We start from the raw sequence: 17,566 nt of genomic DNA on the forward strand, positions 1-17,566 counted from the left end.
AATTTTGATATAACAAAGAGTCATCTGTCAATTATTATTATTATTAGTAAGTAACAAAGATCTGAGAAGCAGCAGTTTTGACTGATACCTATGATATCTCGCACAAGATAGTTACATGTGGGGAAATGTTCAATTCCCCACCACATCTGCTACTGCAAATGGCTGTCACTTTTTGGTACAGTAAGAAGTCTTACAACACCAGGTTAAAAGTCCAACAGGTTTGTTTTGAATCACTAGCTTTCGGAGCACAGCTCCTTCCTCAGTTGAATGAAGAGGTGGGTTCCAGAAACATATAGACAATGTCGATGATGCAAGACGATACTTTGAATATGAGACTTTGCAGGCAATTAAGTCTTTACAGGTCCAGGCGGAGCAACTGGAGAGAGGGATAATCACAGGTTAAAGAGGTGTGAATTGTCTCAAGCCAAGACAGTTGGCAGGATTTTGCAAGCCCAGGCCTGATGATGGGGGGTGAATGAAATGAAATGAAATGAAAATGAAAATCGCTTATTGTCACGAGTAGGCTTCAATGAAGTTACTGTGAAAAGCCACTAGTCGTCACATTCCGCCGCCTGTCCGGGGAGGCTGGTACGGGAATCGAACCGTGCTGCTGGCCTGCTTGGTCTGCTTTAAAAGCCAGCGATTTAGCCTGGTGAGCTAAACCAGCCCCTAATGCTCTGGTGCGTTAGAACTGTCGATCGATGAGTCAAGCGCCATATCCCGTTCATACAAGGGCATCTTTCAGCGTCTGTAGATGTCTGCTACGCTCTTCCTCGCCTGAGCAGATCCTGTGTATATGGAGGCCTTGTCCATCGGGGATGGCTTCTTTAATGTGTTTAGGGTGGAAGCTGGAGAAGTGGAGCATCGTGAGGTTACCCGTGGGCTTGCGGTAATGCAAAGTGCTGAGGTGTCCGTCCTTGCTGGAGTTGAGTGTGTCCAAGAATGTAACATATTCTGGAGTGTAATCCATGGTGAGTCTGATGGTGGGATGGAACTTATTGATGTCATAGTTTCAGTGATTCTTCGCCATGGGTCCAAAGGAAAAAACATCATTGATCTATCTGGTGTATAACGTCGGTTGAAGGTCCTGTGTGGTGAGGAGGTTTTGTTCAAACTTGTTGTCGAAGGTGAAGACGTTGTGATCCAGAATGAAGCGGATGAGTTGCAGAATTGCGTCTGGAGATTGGCAGTTGTCGGTGTTGAGGACTGAGGCTGTTGCACCAATGCCGTTGTCATGGGGGATGCTGTGTAGAGTGCCAATTTGTCCATTGTGACGAGGAATGTTCCTGGTTCAACTGGTCCATGGGTGCTGAGGTTTTGTAAGAAGTTCATCAGATCGCGACAGAAGCTGGGCGTTCCTTGTACAATGGGTTTCAAGATGGCCTCGATGTAGCCAGTAAGGTTCTCACACAGGGCCCCATTGCCTGATACAATAGGAGGGCCTGGTGTGTTGGTCTTGTGTATTTTTGGAGGCAGTAGAGATCTCCAACATGGGGAGTACATGGGATGACAGCACATAGGGTGCTCTGAAGGAATGGATCCAAGGTCTTGATCAGTCTGTTGATCCTTGGTCGGATCTGCGGGTAACTGTCTGTAGTGTTCCTGGTTGTTGAGTTGTCGGTACACTTCTTTGTAGTAGTCCATTCTGTTCAGTATGACGGTGGCCCCTTCTTTGTCGGCTGGTTTGATGACAATGTTGTGGTTGGTCTTGAGAGCATGGATGGCATTACATTGTGCTTGGGTGATGTTCGGGTCTGTCTTGTGAATACCTTTTGGTACATCTACTGTGGGAGGAGCTGGATGACTGGGTGCGATACCTTGAGAGGTAGTCAGCCATGGCTACTGCGGCCACTGGCTACTACTCAGTATGTCCAATGGTCTGGGAGTAATAGACATACTCATGTAATCTACTTCCCAGAAAGTTGACTGGCAAGGATACCCACCTATTTCAGTCCTGTGCTGCCCTTACACCCTCTGCTTAAGTCAACTGCATCCAGTCCATTATATCTATCATCCATTGCCAATCTAATTAATAAAGCAATGCCTCTCAATTTGATCCACCAGCTTATTGTAGATTTAAACCTAAGACTTTGAAAGCAACAGTCTGGGCATTGATAAGATATATACTACATTGCGCTAAGGCTTTACCACTGCAGGCTCCAGTGAAGATAGGCAATTAGGGATGGGAAATAAATACTGCCCAAGCCAGCCATTAATGTCCAATCCCTTGAATGAATCTTATAAAAATTCCCTTGATTTGGCACATGCTCCATGTACATAGATACATAGAAGATAGGAGCAGGAGGAGGCCTTTTGGCCCTTTGAGCCTGCTCCGCCATTCATCATGATCATGGCTGATCAACCAACTCAATAGCCTAATCCTGATTTCTCTCCATAACCTTTGATCCCATTCTCCCCAAGTGCTATATCCAGCCACCTCTTGAATATATTCAAAGTTTGAGCATCAACTACTTCCTATGGCAATGAATTCCACAGGCTCACCACTCTTTGAGTGAAGAAGTGTCTCCTTATCTCTGTCCGAAATGGTTTACCCTGAATCCTCAGGCTGTGACCCCTGGTTCTGGACACACCTATCACTGGTAACTGTCATAATATACACATCAGTATATGATGGTGCAGAGACACACACTGACTGACACACTGCAAGACCAATCAACGCACACAACACAGCAGCCAATCACCAGTTAGGGCACGGTCACTATAAAGCCAGACGGCACTAGTTTTCCCGCTGATTCGGGATGCAGCCTTTGAGACAGACAGAGCCCACAATCAGTAGCACAAAAATCTACCATGTGCTAGCAGTATAGTCTGGTCAGGTTAGGCATAGGTCTTCAGTCAACCTAACATAGTGTCGACCCACAGTGCAAGTATGTTTAACAGCTCTTAGTTAAATAAAATAGAGTTCTACTATTACAAGTGTTGGTAGCCTGTATATATTACTGCTAAGGTAAACGCAGTCTCCACAGATCCAGAGTACCCAACACAGCATGGTACCAGTACGTGATGTTCGAGTTTAATAGACCTACCTTCAAGTGATCTGCCTTCGACCAGCAATCAGCCATCCGGTAGTATGGACAACGTCCGCGCTCCGCCGCCGCTCCGCATCACCGGCAACCTCGGTGCGAAAATCTTTAAACAACAATTTCAGCTATACCTTGAAGCTACAGACCTGGAAACTGCTTCAGACACCAGGAAGATTGTTCTCTTCTTTTCCATGGCCGGGGACCACACCGTCCATATCTTCAACTCTCTCACATTCGCTGACGGTGAAGACAAGTCCAAGTTCAAGACAGTCCTCCTCAAATTCAACAGTCACTGTGACATTGAGGTAAATGAAAGTTTTGAGTGCTATGGGCGCGATTCTCCACTCCCCGCGCCACGTGGGAGAATCGTGGGAGGGCCCCCCGACTAATTTCACGACCCCCTGGCTCCCCCGCAATTCTCCCACTGCCCGCTTGGAAGAATCGCCGCTCGCCGTTTTTCATGACGACCGGCGATTCTCCGACCCGGATGGGCCGAGCGGCCTGCCATTCGCGACCGTTTCACGATGGCGGCAACCACACCTGGTCGCTGCCGTCATGAAATCGCCGTGAGATGCCCGCTTTGGGGCTTGTAGGGGGCCTGGTGGGTACTGGGCATACGACTGTGCTCGGGAGGGGACAGGCCCGCGATCGGTGCCCACCGATCGTCGGGCCGGCGTCTCAACAGGATGCAGTATTTTCCTTCCGCTGCCCCGCAAGATCAAGCTGCCACGTCTTGTGGGGCGGCTGAGGGGAAGACGGCCAATGCGAATGCTGCGGGTTTGAGCTGTCAGCCGTCGTGACATCAGCCGCGCATGCGCGGGTTGGAGCCGGCCAACCTGTGCATGCGCGGCTGACGTCACATAGGCGCCGCCGTCGTGTCACTCTCGCCGCACGGCCCAGCGGCCGAGAGTTACGGACGCCGCTCCTAGCCCCGCTGGGAGGGGAGAATAGGGGGCGAGGAGCAGCCCCCGAGGCCGTCGTGAAACCCGGCCGAGTTCACGACGGCCTTCCTGATTTTTCCCGGGAGCTGGGAGAATCGCGCCTTTTGGCTTTCAACAGCGTCTGCAGGGTAAGGATGAACCTTTTCAATCTTTCCTCACCCACCTTCGCATCCTCTCGAAGTCCTGCAATTACGGCTCCACCTCCGACTCAATATCCGAGACCAGATTGTTTTCGGTGTGCGATCGGACCCCCTACGCTAGCAGCTCCTCAAAGTTAAACTTGCAATAGCCATCGAGACCTGCGTTCTGCGTGAACACGCCACTAACCGATACTTGCAGATTCAAGCGGCTGAAACAGCACGGCACGGTCCCCACGAGGCAGAGCGGGTGCAGGCCATTAAACAACTCCAGGGTCTAAGCCTGGATGAGGGCGGCCCTTTCGCGCACTTTTCGTGGGCTCTCGCGCATGCGCACACTGACCGAGGGGATGGCGAGTCCGAAAACCGCACTGCACAGCCGCGCACCACGTACGACCGCACCGCGCATGCGCGGTGGCGCACCAAACATTCTAACGTCACGACGTGCAGCAACTGTGGCCCCGTCCACTTAAAGCGGCAATGTCCTGCAAAATCCCGATGCTGTCTCCAATGTGGCAAGCTTGGCCACTATGCAGGTCTACTCAACCTACTACCTTTCGTCGCTCCAACCAGCCACGCAGGGATGTCCGAACCATCCAGCCACCGGTCACAGAGACTTGATTCTGTACCTTGACACCGAGGACCCCACAGCAGCATTTCGGGTGGGCATCATCACCAAACACAAAGTGCTCCAGAAGACAAAGGCCAAGTCTCTCCCAATATTCAGCATTGATCCGGATAACGAGTGGTGTGCCACCCTCACGGTCAACCGATCTCGCATCCGATTCCGCCTGGACACCGGCGCTTCAGCCAACCTCATTGCAGGGTCTGACCTCACGGTCTGACCTCGAAAGCCTCCATATCAAGCCCACCATCCTGCCATCCGCTTGCCAGCTTCTGGACTATAATGGTAATGCTATTGCTGCCAATGGCTCTAGCCAGCTTGAAGTGTCACACCGGTCATTAAAGTCTAACCTGCCATTCGAAATAGTGGGATCCTCTAAAGCCTCCCTGCTCGGTGCTCAGGTGTGGAAACGCCTAAGCCTTGTCCAAAGGGTTCACTCCCTGTCACCCGCTGAAGCTTCCGCATCTCAGGATGCTGGCTTTCGGACACAGCTGAACGCCGTCATCACCCGATACCACGGTGTATTCGAGGGCATGGGCACACTCCCATACACTTAGAAAATCTTGTTAAAACCTAATGCCACGCCTGTGGTGCACGCACCTCGCAGGATACCAGCACCCCTCAAGGACCGCCTCAGGCAGCAGCTGCAGGACCTCCAGGACCAGCGCGTAATATTGAAAGTTACAGAACCGACTGACTAGGTCAGCTCTATGGTGAGCGTAAAAACAAACATCTGGCGAATTACGCATATGCATTGATCCCAAGGACCTCAACCGCAATATTATGAGAGAACACTATCCCATTTCAAAACGCGAAGAACTCACCTGCAAGATGGCCTTGTGCCAAATTTTCACCAAGCTAGACGCATCAGAGGGGTTCTGGCAGATCCAACTCGATGCATCCACCTTTAACACCCCATTTGGCCGGTATTGTTACAACAGGATGCCGTTTGACATCATCTCTGCATCAAAAGTGTTCCACAGAATAATGGAGCAGATGATGGAAGGTATCGAAGGGGTTCGCGTATGTGTGGACGACATAATCGTTTGGTCTAACACCACGCAGGAGCACACCGATCGCCTCCAACACATCTTCCGACGAATCCATGAGCACGGCCTCCGCCTCAACAGGGCCAAATGCTCCTTTGGTCAAAGAGAAATTAAATTCCTCGGAGACCACATTTCGCAGTTTGGCGTGCAGCCGGATGCTGACAAGGTATCTGCCATTAAGGCCATGAAGACACCGGAGGACAAGAAGGGGGTCATCCACTTCCTGGGCATGGTCAATTTCCTGGGGAAGTTCATTCCTAACCTCGCCTCCCACACCACGGCTCTCAGTAACCTGGTTAAGAAGACAACCGAGTTCCAATGGCTCCCCGCCCACGAACAAGAATGGCGCAAACTCAGGGCGAAGCTGACCAAGGCTCCGGTGTTGGCATTTTTCGATCCGGCCAAAGAAACAAAGATCTCCACGGATGCCAGTCAGTCCGGCATTGGAGCAGTACTCCTTCAACTTGACGACGCCTCCTTATGGGCTCCTGTCACGTATGCGTCACGTGAATAATGCCCACCGAACAGCTCTACGCGCAAATTGAAAAAGAGTGCCTGGGCCTTCTTACCGGAGTCGCCAAATTCCATGACTATGTCTATGGACTCCCAAAGTTCACAGTCGAGGCAGACCACAGGCCACTGGTCAATATCATTCAAATCGACCTTAACGACATGACGCCGCCTGCAGCGCATTCTCCTTAAACTCAGGCGGTACGACTTTGAACTTCTCTATACCCCGGGTAAGGAACTCATTGTCGCCGATGCACTCTCCCGATCTGTCACCACACCCTGCAACCCAGCAGGCTTCACATGCCAAATTGATGCTCAGGTGGCATTCGCCGCATCCAATCTGCCCGCCACGGACGAATGACTCATCCAGATTGGTCGTGAGATGGCCAACAATCCCCTGCTCCAATGTGTCATGTGCTACCTGACAGATGGGTGGCTCAAGGGCCAATGCCCTCAATTCTACAACATTAAAGTTGACCTGGCGGTGGCAGATGGAATTCTACTAAAGTTGGACAGGATCGTCATTCCGCACAGCATGCGGAACCTCGTCCTTGAGCAGCTCCATGAGGGCCTCCTGGGAGTGGAGAAATGCCGCCGACGGGCCCGTGAGGCAGTGTACTGGCCTGGAATCAACGAGGACATTGCCAACGCCGTTCTCAACTGCCCAACATGCCAGTGTTTCCAGCCTGCTCAGCCAAGGGAGACCTTGCAACCCCATGAGTTGGTTACGTCCCCCTGGACCAAAGTGGGCATCGACCTGTTCCATGCACTTGGCCGGGACAATGTCCTCATAGTGGACTATTTCTCAAACTACCCAGAGGTAGTTAGGCTACACGACCTCACCTCAATAGCCATCATCCGTGCGTGCAAGGAAACCTTCGCTTGCCATGGCATCCCGCTCACGGTCATGTCCGACAATGGCCCGTGTTTTGCCAGTCAGGAGTGGTCCAATGTTGCCAAACGATACAACTTCAGGGCAGCACGGTAGCACAGTGGATAGCATTTTGGCTTCACAGCGCCAAGGTCCGAGGTTCGATTCCCTGCTAAGTCACTGTCTGTGCAGAGTCTGTACGTTCTCCCCGTGTCTGCGTGGGTTTCCTCCGGGTGCTCCGGATTCCTCCCACAATCCAAAGACGTGCAGGTTAGGTGGATTGGCCATGCTAAATTGCCATTAGTATCCAAAAAAGGCTAGGAGGGGTTATTCAGTTATGGGGATGGGATGGAGGTGAGGGTTTAAGTGGGTCGGTGCAGACTCGATGGGCCGAATGGCCTCCTTCTGCACTGTATGTTCTATGTAATTTCTATGTAATCTATGTAATTCACACATGTCACGTCCAGTCCCCATTACCCCCAATCGAATGGCAAAGCTGAAAAGGGGGTGCAAATTGTCAAACAACTCCTGTGCAAGGCGGCCGTTGCAGGATCCGATTTTTACCTCGCCCTGCTTGCTTACAGATCAGCTCCTTGTCCACTGGCCTGTCACCGGCTCAATTGTTGATGAATCGCACGCAGCGGACGATGGTGCCGGCCATTCATGTCCCGGAATTGGACAACCTTCCGGTCCTTCGTCGAATGCAGTTGTCTTGGGTCCAACACAAATTGGCGTACGGCGTCCGTGCCACAGATCTCCCTGCTCTGGCTCCTGATGCCGAGGTCCGTGTCCAACTTCCCGATAGTAGTTGGTCCGCCACCGCTGTGGTACTCAAGACAAGTGGCCCCCAGGTCCTTTTTGGTTCGCTTACAAGACTGCTCTCTTCTTCGTCGAAATAGGCAGGCACTACAACTCCTTCCTCACTTGCTACTAGATCATCAAGTCCTGCCTCGCCATCACGATGAAGCCATCACGGACTTTGCAGATCTCCCTTTCGCTCTGCCACCTTCTGAGTCTGACACAATCCCGCCCATTCCAGAGCAGGCGGCCCCTGACCCACCCTTGAGGCGGTCAACCAGAATTCGTCGCCCACCTCAGAAACTGAATTTATGAACTGCCTAAATTCATGGACTCTTTGAACTCATTAACTGATTTTTACGTTACCCTGTTTGATTAACTCACTGTTACATACTGTCCATCTGCACTAGACACCTTCCAATGTAAATATCTTGGAGTTCCTGTACATAGTCCTGTAAAAATGCTCACATATGCCACACGTAGTTAGGAACATTCACATACTACATTGTTTATTGCCATGAACACTTTTTTTTTAAAAGGAGGGATGTCATAATATACACATCAGTATATGATGGTGCAGAGACACACACTGACTGACACACTGAAAGACCAATCAACACACACAACACTGCAGCCAATCACCAGTTAGGGCACAGTCACTATAAAGCCAGAGGGCACTAGTTTTCCCGCTCATTCGGGATGCAGCCTTTAAGACAGTCCCCACAGTCAGTAGCACAAACATCGACCATGTGCTAGCAGTATAGGCTGGTCAGGTAAGGCATAGGTCTTCAGTCAATCTAACATAGTGTCGACCCACAGTGCAAGTATGTTTAACAGCTCTTAGTTAAATAAAATAGAGTTCTACTATTACAAGTGTTGGTAGCCTGTCTATGCTACTGCTAAGGTAAACGCAGTCTCCACAGATCCAGAGTACCCAACACATCAGTAACATCTTCCCTGCATCTACCCTGTCTAATCCTGTTAGAATTTTATAAGTCTCTATGAGATCCCCCCTCATTCTTCTGAACTCCAGTAAGAACAATCCTAACCTAGTCAATCTCTCCTCATATGACTGTCCCGCCATCCCTGGAATCAGTCTGGTAAACCTTTGCTGCACTCCCTCGAGAGCAAGAACATCATTCCTCAGAGAAGGAGACCAAAACTGCACACAGTACTCCAAGGGTTGGCTCACCAAAGCACTGTACAATTGCAACAACACATCCCTGCTAATACACTCGAAACCTCTTGCAATGAAGGCCAACATACCATTAGCCTTCTTTACCGCCTGCTGCACCTGCATGCTTACCTTCAGCCAATGGTACACAAGGACACCCAAGTCTCTCTGCACACTCCCTCTCCCAATTTACAACCAGTCAGATAGTAATCTGCCTTTCTGTTTTTGCTTCCAAAATGAATAACCTCACACTTATCCAAATTATACTGCATCTGTCATTGGTTTGCCCACTCACCCAACCTGTCCAGATCTTGCTGTAGGATCTCTGCATCCTAGTAACAATTCACCCTCCCACCTAATTTGGTATCATCTGCAAACTTTGAGATGTTACATTTTGTTCCCTCATCCAAATCCTTAATATATATTGTGAATAGCTGTATATTGTAGGCTGCACTGCATCTCTATCAATAGTTTCAACATGCTGTTAATCTCATCTCGGTGTGTAGAGACGTCAAGAGACAGTCCACATAATTAACTCGACTTGTACCTGAGAATAGAGGAATGCAGTGCTCCAGGTGAATATTTTGCAATACATTATTCCTACCCCAGAATGACCCATGACAGAGTTCAAATTTGATTGCGTTTCAAAATGTTTTTCTTAGCATGCCTTTTAGGATACATTAAATACAAATAAGCTAAACATAGGAAACTATAAAACTAGGGGTCACTGTTCTAGAAAATAAATTAGTCTGAGATGTTAAATCTTAAATTTTTTTCCCCCCAAACAATTGTTTTCCTGTTTTTATTCCCTTTTTTCTTATAATTCCAAAAGTGGGAATTAACTAAACTCGGGACAGAATTTTACGGCCCTATCACGACAGGGATTGGACCGGAAAACATGGCTAGCCATTCAAAACTCCCATTCACTCGCAGCAGGACTGGAACACCGCGCCGGCTGGAGAGGCTGGAAAATCCCACCCTCGGAATCAATTTTACCTTGAATAGAACAAACTCTTTCTGTTTGTGTAAATTGACAGTAGTTATTGTTAGTCCTGCATGAGACGCTGATAAGTTTTCCAATCCCAAAGATCCCAAAGATTTGACCTTTTTCATCGCGATGAGTGACTTGGCTGCAGTGTCTTTCAGTAAGAATAATGTAGAGATGCCGGCGTTGGACTGGAGTGAGCACAGTAAGAAGTCTTACAACACCAGGTAAAGTCCAACAGGTTAGTTTCAAATCACTAACTTTCAGAGCACGGCTCCTTCCTCAGGTTTACCCGAGGAAGGAGCAGTGCTCCGAAAGCTAGTGATACTGTGCTCACCCACAGTTAAATGCCGGTATAGCCACATCGCGCCTTTCAGCGGGGAGGCTCGCATTTACTTTCAACAGAAGGGGAAGTGGGAGGCTAGTTGCTGCTGGTGAATCTAGGACGCACTGAACTTGGACTCATACAGTCAGTCAGTGCCCTCCTAATGTTGCCCGGCCTGATTATTTCCATCATTTTCTGTTAATATTGATCTCTCATTAGTTTGTTTCATGTAATCATAGAAAAGCTGTCAGTTTGACTTACCTGATTCTTCCACCATGTTGCACTGGTATGGATTCCTAAATATATACGACTGCTGTTAAAACAGATTTGGCCAATAGCTGTTTTTATTAGCTCTGATCTGTGAGCTGATTGGGTACATAAGCAATTATCAGCCAATTAGTAGCCACATTAAAAGCAGTTAAGTTGGCATGCACTAGAACTTTAGTGGAATGACATTTATCTTTGGTCCGTCGAATCACTGTCGGGATCAGTGAAATTGGTTCAAGAAACAACGAGTCAAAACACGGAAAATCTTTTCATAAACATATCACAGTTTTGTTTTTTCAAAACTAAATATGATCACAAAAATTCACTTTCATCTTGTTTAAGCATTGGATAGTACTTCCCGTTTTCTCACCTGTGAGAATTTCCGTAACACTGCCAGATGTGATATTCCTCCATGAGGTCAATATGGTCCAAGGTAGAGTTATAGAAATCCATGAAAGGAATAATTGGAGGATTCGCCAGACTGTTAGCTGCATCTGTAGTAATAGTAACCATTAAAATGTCGGTAAAATCCAATATTTGCAGCAAAGGTAAATATCATTCAAATCTAACAAGTAAGGTATAATCAATTAAATCCACTACAAAAAGTATTGAAAATGCAGAAAAATCTATACACAGAAAAGGGGGCCATTTAGCCTATAGTGCCTGCAATGGGCATTTTACCAGGGAAATCCAAAACATATCCCACTATATTGATCTCAGCAAATAACATTTCTTGTTTCTTCCTCTGCTTCAAATATTTATCCTACTTTCAATGGTTAAGTGTTCTCTGCTTCAACAACTCATGGCAAGACGTGCAATTCTCCACCAGCCTGCTGCACAAATACATTTTCCCTAATGTTTCTCTTCATTCTTGGTGCAATTTTTAAATTGGTGACTGACCCCCACCCCCCAATTTCCCAACTAGAGAAAATAACCTTTCTCTTTTCACCAGCAAAGCTACAATTAAACTTCATCTTAATCGTATATTAATTGTGTATAATTGTGAGCAGGTGGTGAGCATATAGTGGGGTTGGCAAATTCATTTGAGCACATGCAAAAAGGCATTTAGTGAAACTGTCGTGGGATTGAGTTAGGTGAGGGTGGAGGGGGGAGGGGTTGTTTGCATGTATTAACCCCCCCTGGAGGGGACACTGTGGTGGCCTTTATGGGAAGGGCCGTTCCTGAGGCGATGGCCACTATTCAGACACCGAATCCATCACACCCTGCTTCTTCAGCATTTCTCAACCTGTTCCGTCCTACAAACTGATGTTGGAAGTGTGGACGCACATCTTACTTTCTTCTCCCCACCCTCGTCACAAACCAATCCTGATCTTTCTTTCATTTCAGATGCCCTGAAACAGGAACCTGCCCAGGCAGTGAAGGGAGAGCAAGAAGTGAAGATGAAGAGGCACAGCCGGTTAGTTTCAGTCACAGCCACCTGCCTAGGTACTGTGCATTTTTGGAGGATAACAGAGATATTGACCTGCACGTGGTGAGACGACGCAAACCATTGTACAGATATGATGTGTTTAACACTTCCTGTCGGATTTAACTTTGGTTGTCTAAATGGCCCCAACAGCGGGCTCTCAGAGCCCAATTTCACAACTGGTATGCTTCAAATACATGCGCTGCAATGATCAAGATCAAATTTCTTACATTATACCATAGAATCCCTACAGTGCAGAATGAAGTCCTTTAGTCCATCAAGTCTGCACGGACCCTCCGAAAGAGCACTCCTACCAAAGCCCACTCCCCCAGCCGATTCCCATAACCCCATGATCATGGCCAATCCGCCTAGCCTGCACATCTTTAGACTGTGGGAGGAAACCAATAGAAACTCAGGCAGAAAATGGGAGAACATACAAACTCCACACAGTCACCCAAGGCTGGAATTAAACCCTGATCTGTAGTGCTGTGAGGCAGCAGTGCTCACCACTGTGCCACCATGCCGGCCAAAATAAATCAAATCACACCAAACAAATCATATTTTCGATTCATGTCATTTTCTACATTTGAGGTGTACAATTTCAAAGTCACCCACAGATACTCACTCAGCAAAGCTAAGACTCTTGTTGCTGAAGGAATCCACCATGTACACTTGGCCATGGGTGGTAGGTCTTCTGGCTTTGCTGGAAACAGACGCAAGGATATAAACTGCAGCAATCCCTCCACCAACTGCTTAAATCTCCTTTGTGGCAATCTGACAAAAACACATGTCAATCTTGCAGTTAGTCAACATCCTGTGGAGGTTATGTTGTCAAGGTCATTTAATGAAACAAAATGAAATGTTTTCAAAAATGCCTTTGGGAGGTTATTTGGTGAATAATTGAACCACGCATGTCTCGGGTTTGATTTCATTGTGCTCATTTCAGCCAGAGCAGCAGAATAGGATGATACAACTTTCCTTCTGAGGTTGGGTTATTGTGGGGAAATTTAAAAGTCAAGATGCATTGGTGTTTGCCCAACTGAAAACAAGCAAATACATGATCGGGCAAACACAAGCACTATTGGATCATTCATAAATATCAGCTATAGGGTCAAATAAATGAAGGCAGCCTGACCCACTGTACCATAGAACGTAGTCAAGATTTTCAGGATATTGATTGATTAATTGATTTATTGTCACATGCACTGAAGTACAGTGAAAAGTATTTTACTGCGGCCAAGGGAACGTACACAATAGACAAAAAAAGTAATTGGCAAAGTACATCGACAAGTAAGTAATTGGTTACAGTGCAGAACAAGGTCCAAACAAAGCAAATACGACATGAGCAAGAGCGGCATAGAGTGTCGTGAATAGTGTCTCACAGGGAGTGGATCAGTCCAAGGGAGAATCGTTGAGGAGTCTAGTAGCTGTGGGGAAGAAGCTCTTCCTACGTCTGGATGTGCGGGTCTTCTGTATCTTCTGCCTGATGGACAAGTCTGGAAGAGAACAAAGCCTGGGTGGGAGGGGTCTCTGACAATGCTGTCTGCCTTCCTGAGGCAGCGGGAGGTGTGGAGTGAATCAATGGGAGGGTGATAAGCTTGTGTGATGCGTTGGCCTGAGTTCACCACACTCTGCAGTTTCTTGCGATCTTGGGCCGAGCGGTTTCCATACCAAGCTGTAATGCAGCCGATAGGATACTCTCGATGGCACATCTGTAGAAGTGTGTGAGTGTCAATGCAGACATGCCAAATTTGTTTAGCTTCCGTAGGAGGTAGAGACGTTATTGGGCTTTTTTGACTGTTGCATCAACGCGAGTGGACCAGGACAGACTGTTGGTGATGGTGACCCCTAGGAACTTAAAGCTATCGACCATCTCCACTTTGGAGCCATTGATGTAGATGGGCGTGTGTGTTGTGCTGCACTTCCTGAAGTCAATGGTCAGTTCCTTGGTCTTTCTGACATTTAGAGAGAGGTTGTTTTCGGTACACCATGCAACTAAGTGATCTATCTCCCTTTTGTAGTCTGATTCGTCGCTGTTTGAGATACGATCCACCATAGTCTTATCAGCTGCAAACTTATGGATTGAATTGGAGTTAAATCTTGCCACATAGCCGTGGGTGTATAGGGAGCACAGTAGAAGACTGAGCCCACATCCTTGCGGGGCCCTGGTGTTGAGCACTATTGTGGACGATGTGCTGTTACCTATCCTGACAGATTGCGGTCTGTTAGTGAGGAAGTCAAGGATCCAGCTGCACAGCAAGGGGTCAAATCCAAGATTGCAGAGTTTGGTTATTACTCTTGTCGGGATAATGGTGTTGAAGGCGGAGCTATAGTCTATGAACAGCAGTTTGACGTAGGTGTCCTTGTTGCTGAGGTGTTTGAGTGTTGATTGTAGGGCCGGGGACATAGCATCTGCTGTGGACCGGTCGCGGCGATAGGTGAACTGCAATGGATCGAGGCCATCTGGCAGGCTGGCGTTGATCCATCTCATGACGAGCCACTCAAAGCATTTCATGATAACATAGAACATAGAATTTACAGTGCAGAAGGAGGCCATTTGGCCCATCGAGTCTGTACCGACCCTTGGAAAGACCACCCAATTAAGCCCACACTTCCACCGTAACCCAGTAACCCCTGCTACCCTTTGTGGACACCAAAGGCAATTTAGCATGGCCAATCCACCTAACCTGCATATCTTTGGATTGTGGGAGGAAACCCACGCAGACACGGGAAGAACGTGCAGTCTCCGCAAAAAGTGACCCAAGCCGGGAATTGAACCCGGGTCCCTGGCGCCGTGAAGCTTTGAGAGACTTATCAGCCTTTATCCCGCTAGATTTCCTTCTACTTTTTCTCTTGTGATCATCAAGTTCCTCCCTGCCTTTCGCCCTCTGCTTTTTCGCTATTTGGATGGTTTGCTTTTGTGTCTTCTATGGTGAAGATAGATTTATAAAATGAATGTTCAAAATCTCTGCCATTTCTTAGTTTTCCATTATTAATTTCTCAGTCTCATCCTCCAAGAGAGGAAGTCCCACTTTAGCTACTCTTTTCCTTTATATATGACTTTAGAAGTTTTTCCTGTCTGTTTATATATTTCTTGCTGGTTTTCTCTCATATTACAAATTCTCCCTCTTTATTATGTTTTTAAGTAACCCTTTACTGGTTTCAAATTTTTTCTCAATCTGCTGGCCTACCATTAATCTATGCAGCATAGTGCTTCTTTTCTTTCAATTTGAAACTGTTCTTAACTTCCTCAATTAGCCACAGATGATGCATCCTCTTTCTTTCTCAATGCAATATATTTTTGTTGCTTTACTCAAGAGTTTAGTAATTAATCCGATACCATTACACATTACCATGTCTAAAATATGATGTGGAGATGCCGGCGTTGGACTGGGGTGAGCACAGCAAGAAGTCTTACAACACCAGATTAAAGTCCAACATGTTTGTTTCAACATTAGCTTTCGGAGCACTGCTCCTTCCTCAGGTGAATGAAGAGGTATGTTCCAGAAACGTATATATAGACAAATTCAAAGATGCCAGACAATGCTTCTAAGCATTGTCTAAGCAATGCTTCTAAGCATATTTGAATTTGTCTATGTATATATACACACGTTTCTGGAACATAACTCTTCATTCGCCTGTGGAAGGAGCAGTGCTCTGAAAGCTAGTGTTTGAAACAAGCATGTTGGACTTTAACCTGGTGTTGTAAGACTTCTTACTATGTTTAAAATAGTTAATTCCAGAACATATTGTTCTAAGAAACTTTCCCAAACACACTATGAATTCATTTTCTAATCTATGTTTGCCAATTTAATTTTTCCAATCTAGATGAAGATTAAAATCTCCCATAATTATTGCAGTTCCCTTTTTACACGACCCCATTATTTCTTCATTTATATTCGGTGCTATACTGTGCTATACTGTAGTTACTATCAGGGGGCCTAGAATTACTTCCGCCAGGGAAAACTTCTTCCCTTTGTTTTTTTTTGTTGCATCCACTCAAATTGATTCTCTATCATGATCCTCTGAACCAAGATCATTTCTCACTACTGTACAAATTTTTATTAGAGCGTTTCAGGAAAAATAAAACCTCTGTGATAAAGAGTTTTAGTTTGGGTGAACATAGCTACAGCATATCATTCACAAAATAGTTTCTGAGCTAGGAGCCTAGCGCCAAGTTAATCAGATTTATAAATTGCTATCCTGGTGTTTCCTGACCGAATAGTATTCCAAACACTTCACAATAGCGGATTATTGTCTTTCACTGGAGAAGAATCTCATCTTTTCTGGTGGGTCTTGCCAAATCAGCACTTCTCTGCATGCAGCATCAATAGGTGAAGGGAAATAACAAAGCTGGAACAAAACTGCAAATTGTAGTGTCGACTGACTTGTATATTAGGGTTGACAGGAAGGTTAATTATACCATCATCAGATATATGTCTGACTGGAGGGTGGGGGGGGGAACGGACGACAAAATCAGCTTTCTTCCTGCTGCATTAGTGATTTATAGACATGGAGGAGGTAATTCTGACTGATACAAAATGGATGCAAATGAATCAGCAACCCATTTTACATTTCTCTCAGATTTGATTTCCATTAAAGCTAAAGTGAACCCCAAGGATTGGGGAAGTGGAAGGCAACAGGGAGAAGGGAAATGTGTTAGCCATAAACCTGTCCACAAATTACTTTTATAAACTATTTATGTTGGTAAAATTACTTCAGCAATCCAATAAATTTTCAAATAAATCTCAGCACTTCAAAAGTCCTCCCTGTGGTTGGTTCCTGATAGCAGACATTTGCATCAGAGTGGGATCCATCAATGCCAATTTGGCAACCTTTCCTCGCGCAACTAGATTTTATTCCAGTTAATTAGGCAATACCCATGTGATACTGAATGGATTAGAGCCAAGAAAAGGTATTTATAGGTGCAAATCTCCTGTAGCACGTGAGATTTCAGAACAAATCAAAATTACTCTCGACAGACCATGGTTCACCCCCTAGTTAATGCTTACCATTCATAACGGGTTAATTATAACCCAGGTCTGACTCAAAATCTGTGAGGCTCACTAAAAGAAGAAAGTCAATTACTTTTTAAACCAGTGGACCAGAAAATGATGATCCGCTTCTGACAAAGTGGCAGTCTGCCGTAACACATGGGCGTAGATGATGTATGTCGATGTGCTTGTAAACTGAGGATTCTACAGGAAAGAAAAACTGTTACATATAGTATTGATTATCTGATTAGAAACCCAAGACCCAAACAAATAACAATGGTCAATACATAACTGTTTCAGTATGCAGAGTATAGAACAACATTGTAAGATAAATATTTTACAGAAAATGCATAGCACAGATACAGGCCATTTTCCCCAGTTGATCTACAGCAGCATTAATAGGCTTTATGAGCCTTTTCA

General features: G+C 46.5%; 1 protein-coding gene across 2 annotated transcripts in view; it reads right to left on the reverse strand.

Moving 5' to 3' along the window:
• The window catches only part of hectd2 (HECT domain containing 2), a 139,567-nt gene that overhangs the window by 53,549 nt on the left and 68,452 nt on the right, over nucleotides 1–17,566 (reverse strand). For both annotated transcript variants that reach the window (XM_038773601.1, XM_038773600.1), the window contains exons 8-10: nucleotides 17,241–17,350; nucleotides 12,778–12,926; nucleotides 11,097–11,220 (exon numbers count right to left, since the gene is read on the reverse strand). In XM_038773601.1, the coding sequence (XP_038629529.1) occupies nucleotides 11,097–11,220; nucleotides 12,778–12,926; nucleotides 17,241–17,350 (383 nt within the window). The remainder of the gene's footprint in view (nucleotides 1–11,096; nucleotides 11,221–12,777; nucleotides 12,927–17,240; nucleotides 17,351–17,566) is intronic.

Source organism: Scyliorhinus canicula, chromosome 16 (genome assembly GCF_902713615.1).
Source record: "Scyliorhinus canicula chromosome 16, sScyCan1.1, whole genome shotgun sequence".
Classification (NCBI taxonomy): domain Eukaryota; kingdom Metazoa; phylum Chordata; class Chondrichthyes; order Carcharhiniformes; family Scyliorhinidae; genus Scyliorhinus; species Scyliorhinus canicula.